This window comes from Salmo salar, chromosome ssa11 (assembly GCF_905237065.1).
Source record: "Salmo salar chromosome ssa11, Ssal_v3.1, whole genome shotgun sequence".
In the NCBI taxonomy this organism is placed as follows: domain Eukaryota; kingdom Metazoa; phylum Chordata; class Actinopteri; order Salmoniformes; family Salmonidae; genus Salmo; species Salmo salar.
In genome coordinates this window covers 63,694,712-63,707,891 of record NC_059452.1, presented here as the reverse complement: position 1 = coordinate 63,707,891, position 13,180 = coordinate 63,694,712, and the positions used below count along the sequence as shown (strand labels likewise).

The 13,180-nt window shown below is 43.3% G+C and overlaps 1 protein-coding gene across 5 annotated transcripts in view; it reads right to left on the bottom strand.

Annotated features, from left to right (window-relative positions):
- Positions 1 to 13,180, bottom strand: part of LOC106562892 (pro-neuregulin-1, membrane-bound isoform) — a 104,176-nt gene that overhangs the window by 15,124 nt on the left and 75,872 nt on the right. For 2 of the 5 annotated variants that reach the window (XM_045689829.1, XM_045689828.1), the window contains 3 exons: positions 9,399 to 9,501; positions 9,036 to 9,162; positions 1,852 to 1,982 (listed from right to left, as the gene is read on the bottom strand). The exons of 1 other annotated variant lie outside the window; for it this stretch is intronic. In XM_045689829.1, coding sequence (XP_045545785.1) covers positions 1,852 to 1,982; positions 9,036 to 9,162; positions 9,399 to 9,501 — 361 coding nt within the window. The remainder of the gene's footprint in view (positions 1 to 1,851; positions 1,983 to 9,035; positions 9,163 to 9,398; positions 9,502 to 13,180) is intronic. 2 more of the 5 variants (XM_045689826.1, XM_045689827.1) reach the window with 2 other exon arrangements.

Here is a 13,180-nt window from a genome sequence, read left to right as displayed (position 1 = left end):
TTTAGTCACATGATTTCTTAATTTGCAAAATGTTTGCCAATCAGTTGGGCCGCCAGACTTAATTGCCATACATTTTGCCTCATCCCTCTCAACCATACAATTTTTCAATTCCTCATCAATCCAAGGGCATTTAACAGTTTTTATAGTAATTTTCTTAATGGGTGTGTGCTTATTAGTAACTGGAATAAGTTGTTTCATAAATGTGTCAAGTGCAGCATCTGATTGCTCCTCATTACACACCACAGACCAGCAAATATTCATCAACATATGAATCACAACAAAACTTATTTTATGACCTCTTATACACTATATTAGGCCCAGCCTTTGGAACTTTGGTTTTCCTAGATATGGCTATTATATTATGATCACTACATCCTATGGATTTGGATACTGCTTTAGAGCAAATATCTGAAGCGTTAGTAAAAATGTGATCAATAGATGTTGATGATTTAATTCCTGTGCGGTTTGTAACTACGCTGGTAGGTTGACTGACAACCTGATCCAGGTTGCAGGCACCTGTTACAGTTTGATGTTTTTTCCTGAGTGGGCAGGTTGATTATAGCCAGTCAATATTTAAATCACCCAGATAATATACTTCTCTGTTGATGTCACATACATTGTCAAGCATTTCACACATATTATCCAGATAGTGACTGTTAGCACTTGGTGGTCTATAGCAGCTTCCCACAAGAATTGGCTTTAGGGGAGGCAGATGAACCTGTAACCATATTACTTCAACAGTATTTAACATTAGATTGTCTCTAAGCTTTACAGGAATATGGCTCTGAATATAGACCGCAACACCGCCTCCGTTGGCATTTCTTTCTTTTCGGTAGATGTTATAACCATGTTTTGCTACCACTGTATCATCAAAGGTATTATCTAAGTGAGTTTCAGAGATAGTCAGAATATGAATGTAATCTGTTACAAGCAAGTTATTGACTTCATGAACCTTGTTTCTCAGGCTACATAAGTTAAAAGGCTGTACAGTTTAAATTCTGCATAACGGCACAGCATTTCATAAGCTGTACTGTGGGAAATTGATATGTTGATATACTTCAGTTTGCTACCATATGACTGGTTTCACGTCTCCATCGATTGTAAGGTAAAATAAATCTAAAACAAGTGTCATTAATATATATAACTCCCTTATCGAAATGGATTACTCATTTACCTAGCTCTTATCAATAGCTCTTATCAAGTTCTACATTACAGTGCGTGGAAAATGGTGTTATTTCTATCAGAAAGCATAAAGTAGATGCTATTTCCACTTGGAACCGGTAGATTCACTAGATGTTATTCATGGTTTCCTCGCGTGTAAAGGTGGTGGAATTATAAGGGCATTAAGTGAAGGTCAGAATACGGCGTATCTGTAGACACACTTCCTTTATTCAATCTCCACCCCAAATGGAGAGCAGGTGAAAAACACACTATTCTCATGCTTAAGTTCAAGGTCAGAATACGCATGGAGAGAAAAGATAATAAAAAGATCATTAAGTTCAATTTACGTGCCTTAACTGGGGTTGGAATTCCCCCCAATGTGAATTCATTGCTTGACATAAACGGAGGGAAAAGAGGAAAGGAGGAAAAGCGGGTTTGGCTGGGGTAAAATTAGAAGGACTTCGATTAAGATAGCGTAGAGAGGCTGTAATGCACAATGACAGTTATGACAGATTGAAGGAGATGAAAAGAACATTATCTAATAGGACTTTATCTTAGACACATTATTACAGTATCTTCTTAGAGCAAGCGCTATTGCTCATCTCTTTCTAAAAGCGGACGGCTTTTACAGATGGGAGGAGAGGAAGGAAAGGAAAAGGAAAGCTGTCATGTAGGATTGTATAGCGTTACCTTTGACTGGAGGTGTGGGTGACCGTTGTGGATTGATGCACTGATGATGTGTACTGGCTCGTGGAGAAAGACATTTCCATTTCCTTCACGAGTAGATGCTGTGTGGGCAATGCATTTTTAGACACAAATTGCTATAAGAAGGGAAACGGGAAACAATCAAAAGAAGCGTCAATAATAAGGCCATGAAATCACGTTCACATTATGAAATGTGCTGATACTTTAGCTCTATGTACTCTGAAACAAGTCAACAAAAATATATACAGTGCCTTAAGAAAGTATTCAAACCCCTTGACGTTTTCCACATTTTGTCGTTTTATAGCCTGAATTTAAAATGGATTAAATTGAGATTGTTGTCGCTGATTGGGAGTCAAACTTAGGTAGCCTGTTTTCCTTTGGGGTATGTGGGTAGTTAATTTCTGTTTAGTGTTTTGCAACTGACAGAACTGTTTGGCTGTCGGTTTCTTGTTTTTTTGTTTAACCTGTTAGGGCTAGGGGGCAGTATTGACACGGCTGGATAAAAAACGTACCCGATTTAATCTGGTTACTACTCCTGCCCAGTATCTAGAATATGCAAATAATTATTGGCTTTGGATAGAAAACACCCTAAAGTTTCTAAAACTGTTTGAATGGTGTCTGTGAGTATAACAGAACTCATATGGCAGGCCAAAACCTGAGAAGATTTCAAGCAGGAAGTGGCCTGTCTGAGAAGTAGTGTTTCATCTTGGCTCTTTTTATTGAAGACTCAGGATCTGTGCAATAACGTGACACTTCCTACGGCTTCCATAGGGTCTCAGAGCCCGGGAAAAAGCTGAACGATATCGAGGCAGGCTCTGGCTGAAACACTTTATCGCTTTTGGCAAGTGGCCACTCAGAGTACTATGGGCTTAGGTGCGTGCCCGCTTCGACCGAATGCTTTCTTTTCCTTTGTCTGTTTACCTAAAAGCAGATTCCCGGTCGGAATATTATCGCTTTTTTATGAGAAAAATTGCATAAAAATTGATTTTAAACAGCGGTTGACATGCTTCGAAGTACGGTAATGGAATATTTAGAATTTTTTTTTCACGAATTGCTCCATGCTCGCCACCCTTATTTACCCTTTAGGATAGTGTCTAGAACGCACGAACAAAACGCCGCTGTTTGGATATAACGATGGATTATTTTGGACCAAACCAACATTTGTTATTGAAGTAGAAGTCCTGGGAGTGCATTCTGACGAAGACAACAAAGGTAATAACTTTTTTCTTATAGTAAATCTGACTTTGATGAGTGCTAAACTTGCTGGGTGTCTAAATAGCTAGCCCTGTGATGCCGGGCTATCTACTGAGAATATTGCAAAATGTGCTTTCACCGAAAAGCTATTTTAAAATCGGACATATTGAGTGCATAGAGGAGTTCTGTATCTATAGTTCTTAAAATAATTGTTATGCTTTTTGTGAACGTTTATCATGAGTAATTTAGTAAATTCACCGGCAGTGTTCGGTGGGAATGCTAGTCACATGCTAGTCACATGCTAATGTAAAAAGCTGGTTTTTGATATAAATATGAACTTGATTGAACAAAACATGCATGTATTGTATAACATAATGTCCTTGGGTTGTCATCTGATGAAGATCATCAAAGGTTAGTGCTACATTTAGCTGTGGTTTGGGTTTATGTGACATTATATGCTTGCTTGAAAAATGGGTGTCTGATTATTTCTGGCTGGGTACTCTGCTGACATAATCTACTGTTTTGCTTTCGTTGTAAAGCCTTTTTGAAATCGGACAGTGTGGTTAGATTAACGAGAGTCTTATCTTTAAATGGTGTAAAATAGTCATATGTTTGAAAAATTGAAGTTTTTGCATTTTTGAGGAATTTGAATAACGTGCCACGGGATTACACTGGCTGTTGAGTAGGTGGGCGTCCCACCTAGCCCATAGAGGTTAAAGTGTTCTATCTTTAATAAATTCATGATGAGCACTAATCACGCTGCGCCTTGGTCTACTCTCTTCAACGACGGTCGTTACAGAACTACCCACCAACAGAAGACCAAGCAGCTTGGTTTAGAGCATCGGGGTGAAGGATGGACATGGGAGTTGGAACGTCAACTCTGAGAGGACAAGCAAAGGGAGCTATGGGAACCTGAGAGGCAGCCCCCCAAAAAATGTTTTGGGGGGGCACACGGGTAGTTTGGCAGGGCCAGGGTTGAGCCCTAAGCCAACTCCCTGTGCGTACCAGAGGCAGCGTGGTACTGGTCAAGCCCCGTGCTATGGGGTGATGCGCACGGCGTCGAGGCCGAGTATCCACAGGCCGGTGTCCTCGGTGCCAGCGTCCTGCATTTGCCGGGGGGAAGTGGGCACCCAGCCAGTACGGGCGGTGCCAGTCCTGCGCTTGAGATTGCCAGTGCGCCTCTACGGTCCAGTGTATCCTGCTCCCCGCACTAGCCCTGAGGTGCGTGACTTCAGTCTGGCACCTCCAAAGCCAGCCCCACGCACCAGGCCTCCAGGGCGTCAGCCCAGTCTAGTACGTCCTGTTCCCGCTCCTCGCACTAGCCTTGAGGTGCGTGTCTCCAGTCTGGTACCTCCACTACCAGCCCCACACACCAGGCCTCCAGTGCGTCAGACCAGTCCAACTCGTCCTGTTCCTGCTCCTCGCACTAGCGTAGTATCCAGTCTGGCGTATCCAAAGCCAGCACCACGCACCGGGCCTTCAGTGCGCCAGCCCAGTCCAGAGCTTCCAACGACAGTAGCCCGTCCAGAGCTTCCGGCAATAGTGCCTCGTCCAGAGCTTCCGGCAACAGTGCCTCGTCCAGAGCTTCCGGCAACAGTGCCTCGTCCAGAGCTTCCGGCAACAGTGCCCCGTCCAGAGTGTCCGGCGACAGTGCCCTGACTAGAGATGGCCCACAGTCTGGAACCGAGAGAGACGGCCCACAGTCCAGAATCGAGAGAGTCGGCCTACAGTCCGGAACCGAGAGAGTCGGCCTACAGTCCGGAACCGAGAGAGTCGACCTACAGTCCGGAACCGAGTGAGACGGCCTACAGTCCAGAACCGAGTGAGATGGCCTACAGTCTGGAACCGAGTGAGGCAGCCTACAATCCGGAACCGATTGAGGCGCCCTACAGTCCCGCGCAGCCAGAGTTGCCCGCCTGTCCTCCGGTGCAGCCAGAGTCGCCCGCCTGTCCTCCGGCGCAGCCATAGTTGCCCTCCAGTCCGGGGCCCGTGGCGAGGGACCCAGCTCTAGAGGCGCCACCTAAGTGGGGTGAGCCAGTGGTGGAGCGGGGTCTGCGTCCCGCTCCAGAGCCGCCACCGCGGAGAAATGCCCACACAGACCCTCCCCTATAGGTTAAGGTTTTGCGGCCGGAGTCCGCACCTTTGGGGGGGTACTGTCACGCCCTGACCTGAGAGAGTCTCTATTTAGGTTTGGTCAGGGTGTGATTTGGGTGGGCATTCTATGTCCGTTTTTCTATGCTTTGTATTTCTTTGTTTTGGCCTGGTATGGCTCTCAATCAGGGACAGCTGTACATCGTTGTCGCTGATTGGGAGTCAAACTTAGGCAGCCTGTTTTCCTTTGTGGGTAGTTCATTTATATTTAGTGTTTTGCACCTGGCAGAACTGTTTGGCTGTCGCTTTCTTGTTTTTTTGTTTAAAGTGTTCTATCTTTAATAAATTCATGATGAGCACTAATCACGCTGCGCCTTGGTCTACTCTCTTCAACGACGGCCGTTACAGCATCATGTTATAGGTATGGTTGTCATCGGCAAGGACTAGGGGGTTTTTCAGGATAAAACTAAACGGAATAGGGCTAAACACAGGCACAATTTTAGTGGAAAACCTGGTTCAGTCTGCTTTCCAACAGACACTGGGAGACAAATTCACCTTTCAGCAGGACATTAACCTAAAACACAAGGCCAAATGTACACTGGAGTTGCTTACCAAGATGACATTGAATATTCCTGAGTGGCCTAGTTAATATTTTGACTTAAATCTATGGCAACACTTGAAAATGGCTGTCTAGACATAATCAACAACCAACTTGACAGAGCTGGAAGAATTAAAAAAGAATAATGTGCCAATATTGTACAATCCAGGTGTGCAATTATTGTTATTCACGTCGGCACCAACGATGTAACAGTCAGAGGTCACCAAGCCTCGTCCAGAGCTTCCGGCAACAGTGCCTCGTCCAGAGCTTCCGGCAACAGTGCCTCGTCCAGAGCTTCCGGCAACAGTGCCCCGTCCAGAGTGTCCGGCGACAGTGCCCTGACTAGAGATGGCCCACAGTCTGGAACCGACTGTGGGCCAACATAGCTTCAGCGTGTAAATCAGCTAGAAAGATGTGTCGGCATCGAGTAATTGTCTCTGGCCCCCTACCAGTTAGGGGGAGTGATGAGCTCTACAGCAGAGTCTCACAACTCAATCGCTGGTTGAAAACTGTTTTCTGCCCCTCCCAAAAGATATAATTTGTAGATAATTGGCCCTCTTTCTGGGACTCACCCACAAACAGTACCAAGCTTGGCCTGTTGAGGAGTGACGGACTCCATCCTAGCTGGAGGGTTGCTCTCATCTTATCTACGAACATAGACAGGGCTCTAACTCCCCTAGCTCCACAATGAAATAGGGTGCAGGCCTATTTATTTCACTTTAATAAAACAATAAATCAAAAACAACAAAAACGACAGTCAATAATTCCATTAGGTTACAAGGAACAAAACAGAAAACAACTACCCACAAAACCCAAAGGAAAAACAGGTTGCCTAAGTATGGTTCCTAATCAGAGACAACGATAGACAGCTGCCTCTGGTTAGGAACCATACTCGGCCCAACACAAAGAAATACAACACATAGAATGCCCACCCCACACCCTGACCTAACCACATAGAGAAACAAACCCCCTCTCTCAGGTCAGGGCGTGACACTCTCTTGAAAAAGCCAAACCTTGACCCAGAAAATATTAAATATTATCGGCCTATATCGAATCTCCCATTCCTCTCAAAGATTTTATAAAAAGCTGTTGCACAGAAACTCACCACCTTCCTGAAGACAAAGTATACGAAACGCTTCAGTCTGGTTTTAGACCCCATCATAGCACTGAGCCTGCACTTGTGAAGGTGGTAAATGACCTTTTAATGGTGTCAGACCAAGGCTCTGCATCTGTCCTCGGGCTCCTAGACCTTAGTGCTGCTTTTGATACCATCGATCACCACATTCTTTTGGAGAGATTGGAAACCCAAATTGGTCTACACGGACAAGTTCTGGCCTGGTTTAGATCTTATCTGTCGGAAAGATATCAGTTTGTCTCTGTGGATGGGTTGTCCTCTGACAAATCAACTGTACATTTTGGTGTTCCGTTTTAGGACCACTATTGTTTTCACTATATATTTTACCTCTTGGGGATGTCGTTCGAAAACATAATGTTAACTTTCAATGCTATGCGGATGACACACAGCTGTGCATTTCGATGAAACATGGTGATGCACCAAAATTGCCCTCGCTGGAAGCCTGTGTTTCAGACATAAGGAAGTGGATGGCTGCAAACTTGCTACTTTTAAACTCGGACAAAACAGAGATGCTTGTTCTAGGTTCCAAGAAACAAAGAGATCTTCTGTTGAATCTGACAATTAATCTTGATGGTTGTCCAGTCGTCTCAAATAAAACTGTTAAGGACCTCGGCGTTACTCTGGACCCTGATCTCTCTTTTGACGAACATATCAAGACTGTTTCAAGGACAGCTTTTTCCATCTACATAACATTGCAAAAATCAGAAATGTTCTGTCCAAAAATGATGCAGAAAAATTAATCCATGCTTTTGTCACTTCTAGGTTAGACTACTGCAATACTCTACTTTCCGGCTACCCGGATAAAGCACTAAATAAACTTCAGTTAGTGCTAAATCTAGCTGCTAGAATCCTGACTAGAACCAAAAGATTTGATCATATTACTCCAGTGCTAGCCTCCCTACACTGGCTTCCTGTTAAGGCAAGGGCTGATTTCAAGGTTTTACTGCTAACCTACAAAGCATTACATGGGCTTGCTCCTACCCATCTTTCCGATTTGGTCCTGCCGTACATACCTACACATACGCTACAGTCACAAAAAGCAGGCCTCCTTACTGTCCCTAGAATTTATAAGCAAACAGCTGGAGGCAGGCCTTTCTCCTATAGAGCTCAATTTTTATGGAATGGTCTGCCTACCCATGTGAGAGACGCAGACTCGGTCTCAACCTTTACGTTTTTACTGAAGACTCAACACTTCATCTCATCTCATCTCTTCAGTAGGTCAGTAGTCTGGCCCAGGAGTGTGAAGGTGAACGGAAAGGCACAGGAGCCACAAACCGCCCTTGCTGTCTCTGCCTGGCCGGTTCCCCTCTCTCCACTGGGATTCTCTGCCTCTAACCCTATTACAGGGGCTGAGTCACTGGCTTACTGGTGCTCTTCCATGCCGTCCCTAGGAGGGGTGCATCACTTGAGTGGGTTGAGTCACTGACGTGGTCTTCCTGTCTGGGTTGGCCCCCCCTTGAGTTGTACCGTGGTGGAGTTCTTTTTGGGCTATACTCGGCCTTGTCTCTGGATGGTAAGTTGGTGGTTGAAGTTATCCCTCTAGTGGTGTGGGGGCTGTGGTTGATCATATTACTCCAGTGCTAGCCTCCCTACACTGGCTTCCTGTTAAGGCAAGGGTTGATTTCAAGGTTTTACTGCTAACCTACAAAGCATTACATGGGCTTGCTCCTACCCATCCCCAGAAAGTCTCAAAGCTGTAATCGCTTCCCAAGGTGTTTCTAACATGAATTGACTCAGGGGGTTGAATACTTATGTAATCAAGATATACTAGTGTATTATTATTATTATTATATATATATACTTTTTTACAAATGTTACAAATGTAATCAAGATATACTAGTGTATTATTATATATATATATTTTTTTACAAATGTTACAAATGTAATCAAGATATACTAGTGTATTATTATTATATATATATATTTTTTTTACAAATGTTAGAATTCTTTTACAAATGTTAGAGTGTTTTGTATAGCTCATTGACAAAAAAAGACAATTAAACGCATTTTAATCCCACCTTGTAACACAAGAAAATGTGGAAAAAGTCACAGGCTGAGAATACTTTCTGAAGGCAATGTATATTTGAAAGTTAGCGTGAGAGTTGCTTAGTCACCATTATAAGATGTAAGCTAGCTACGTGAGTGACTTACATTGACAAACTGGACGTTTTCAAGGGAAGGGTTATAAATCGGAGGTCCATTAGCCATACTAGCCATGGTGTTTCTCTCATTTCGTAGGCTCTGCCTCAGAAGATCATGGAGCTTTTTCCTCTGCTTTCTGTGCATGTAAAGACAAACTGCATTGTAAGACTGACCAGCCATTTAGCCAATCCAAAAATCAGAGGGATGACAGATTTTGTCAAAGATTGACATCAGAGGTTGTGATCGACCCCCAAAAAAGATTTAAATGTTCAGATGTGCAGGCTATTACCTCAGAGAAAACTACAAATTACGTAATAAGGATACTAGTAAATAATGATTTTGAGTTTAGTGTAAAAATGTGACGTGAATTACTTTGTTTTGCAGTAGGCAACCACACACATGATTCCAACCACTAGGAGTGCAATGCAGATTCCTGTTATTGTTAATACACGTTTCTGATACAGCTCCTCGGCTTCTGGAAAAGAGGACAATGCATTCTTAAAACTCCACAACATGCAGGCCTTACTGTTACACAAACCAAACTGTACTTGGAAATCCCAAGGGAAACAAACAAACGTGTTTTAGGTTATGTATTAGGGTTATACATTCACAGAAACAAACAAACCGGGGCACAACGTTTTAGAGGAATCACGTTGGCTTTATTCATGGCATTTCTTTCTGCAATGTTAAACAATGTTTGGCTGCTGAACGTGGCCCAGATATAACATTGTATTAGTGGGTGTTGGCTGTTGACCGAGATGGAGGAAATCGAATACATTGATCTGAGGAGGCAGTTCTGCTATATCCAGTCGGAAAGCGAGGAAGTGTTAGTTCAAGGTTGGGCTCAGTAATCATGACTAGGCATTCTAACCAGACCAGGTATTACTAATACAACCGATGCATACTGTATATAAGATATTGTTATTCATCAAGACAATTAAAATCACTCCTTTGTGTAATGTTAATATTCTAATACTGCAAACAGTGCAACATTGTTTGTTCACAGGACCCAGCGCTTGGAATTATGGAATATTTGTGTTTCAAAATATTTATAGGTTACAAGTCACCAGATTAGGGGATCAAGTGAAGTGTGTAATTATATGAACTGTTAAGTAATCGCACCTAGTTTGTACTCTACTCCGTTTAAAAAAAATTGGTCGGTTTGCCTCAGTATTACGTGTCCTGTGAACAAATGATGCTAGAAACAACCATTTTTTTAAATGAAGAACAATTATTTGGTAAATTGTTCAGAGTTAACATCAAGATCACTTAAAAGACCTACAGCAAAAACTGGCATCACTGATGAGACAAGGGGAGGAAGCATGAGATGACAGGAAAACAAAGGGGATACTGTTGGACACATACATACAGTACATCCACACGGTACAGTAGGAAATAGGAAGACAGGAAAGAAGGAGATGAAATGAATGGGTAGCGATGGAGGATGCTGTCAGCATAGTTGGCATGACATGCTAAATACTGGTTGGAACAGAGGAGGGATCAGGGGAGATGCAAGGAAAAGGCAAAAGCAAGAACTGAAGGGATCTGAACATACAGTATAAACACACTGCAGTCTCTCTGGGCACCTACACTACTTAATGTGTGTTTGACACAACAACAAGAGATAGTCTACTGTAGCTCAAACGTTTGAATGAGTCTAATGTGAGTTTATGGTGGACATTTTAGAACCTAATGTGTGTGGTGGTATTTTGAGGACCTACTCGTCGTTTGTTTGTATGTGTGCAGGTTAATTTGACTATACCCTAACACATCAAGGTTTTCCAGAAATGTATAATTGAAGGTGTCATTACCAAGCATTGTAGATGTTGGCTACACCATGCGGCTTCGAACTTGAGTGGAACTATATGACATTAATCACATTTCCATTTTTGGGCATGAGGCCAGAATAACAGCATAAAGGCTCGATAGATGGGCAGCATATTTAAGGTACATATATAGCGTGCATGTATGTTTATTATTATATAACAAATATGGTATGTTATGGCTGTATGATCCCTTCATTGGCACAAGGAAACTGGCTGGAGTTGTGGGGGGCAGGCTCAAGCTTCTAGTCCTACGTCCGCAAACTAAAGAGAAAGGAACTATCCATACCCATAAATTCAATCCCAAGATGTTCTGCCAATGCAGACACGTGACAAAAAGAAAAGAGAGGTATTTTTCAGATGAGGTGTTATTCAGAACTATATTGCTCACTAAATGTTTCTACAGAGAATGGAATAATGCATTATAACGGACTATTTCACCTTCTAGAATAATTCTATAATTATGCACATCACTTTGCTTGCATTACCAATGCTAATGTCACTACACGGTCAATCAGGCAGGTTTACGGGCACTAGTTAGGGCATTAGTCATTCAATGTTAAACACGACGGCATGTCCTACACCTCTCATGATGTGTGATGATCATGTACTATTTCTATTCCCAACACACACTAATGCAGCTCTACAAAGTCAATTTTGCCGTCATACCAAGTTCTCATTTGCCATTACTCCGATCAACAGCCATGCCTGTTAAATATGTTTAGAGGAATACAAAAATTATATATACAGTATATATACATTGCATTCGGAAAGTATGCAGACCCCTTCACTTTTTTCATATTTTGTTACCTTACAGCCTTATTCTAAAATTGATAGAATTCCAATGCCACTGTTACGTACTGTGATGTACAACCTATTCTTTCTTTGACAATAGGCTACAATTATCATACTGTTATTTTGGTTAATAGCTGTGTTATTGAAGGAGCTGTGATGTGATTATAAAGTTGTGTATAAACTGACGCAATGAGGTAGTATAGGAACAGAAGGCATATTTTTCCCTGAGTAAATCTGACTAATATTCAAACATCTTGTTGGTCCTTAAAAACGATACAAAACATAAACGCATGGCTGTTCTGCACTTGTGAACCCTCAGCTTAGAAGCTCCAAGGCACCTTTCATATGACTGCCCCAGTAACATTGGCTGTCCCCCCTTTGGATAATATTTCCTGATCTTCAAGGACAGGGCTGCGTCCATCCTTTCTCGGCCTATACTACGCACATAGCATCCGTAGCTCATCCTCATCTACAGCATCCCTACTCCTCCTCCGTGGCAGTGAGTGTCTCTTGTTGCATTGCTGGCAGCGTGCCATCCTTGCAGCTCCAGCGGTTCACGGACAGGGTATTTTTCCCTGGCTAGATAAAGGCCGCCGACTGACATAGCCGCGGGAAGAGGTTTGGGGGTGGGGTGTGCTGAGAATTTTTGGTCCGCTAATAAAGTAAAGTCCCAGTGCACTGCTTTTGTGTAAAAAAAAGTTTTCTGAATAGTACAAGTGGGCCATGATGATTAGAGGAACAGATAGCGACAGCAGCATTCCTTTAATTAGCTCCTCCAATACACTCGCTGTCATCTCAGGGAGACGCAAAATACAACTCCCTCTGTTCCTTTGCTTCCTCCACACTCCGATTACATCTCAATTGGCATCTTTTTTTTGTTCCACCTCGTAGATGAAAGCATGGTTTTATTGCTGCTGTTTTGCGAGGCAATGACGTGTATTCATGGATACTCAACAAAACATTTGAAATGATCAAATAATGTATCTTCCGTCTCTCTCTGTGTTTTCAGAATTTTCCATCAATTTGCAAGTGGCTGAATTTCACCAGAGAAATCATCTGAGCGAGCGAAACAGCGCCTCTCTGTCTCAGTATGGACAAGAGGAATACCTTTATAAGAATGCTGTTCATTGACTATAGCTCAGCCTTCAACACCATAGTACCCTCCAAGCACATCATTAAGCTCGGAGCCCTGGGTCTGAACCCCGCCCTGTGCAACTGGGTCCTGGACTTCCTGATGTTGCCGCCACCAGGTGGTGAAGGTAGGAAACTGAACCTTCACTACGCTGATCCTCAACACATGCGCCCTAAAAGGGTGCGTGCTCACCCCCTCCTATTCTCCTTGTTCACTCATGACTGCGTGGCCACACGCCACCAGGGGAGGGGGAGGGTTTAGGGGAGGGTTTGGCCTGCAGGGATGTCCTTGTCCCATCGCGCACTAGTGACTCCTGTGGCGAGCCGGGCGCAGTGCATGCTGACACGGTCGCCAGATGTACAGTGTTTCCTCGACCCATTGGTGCGGCTGGCTTCCGGGTTAAG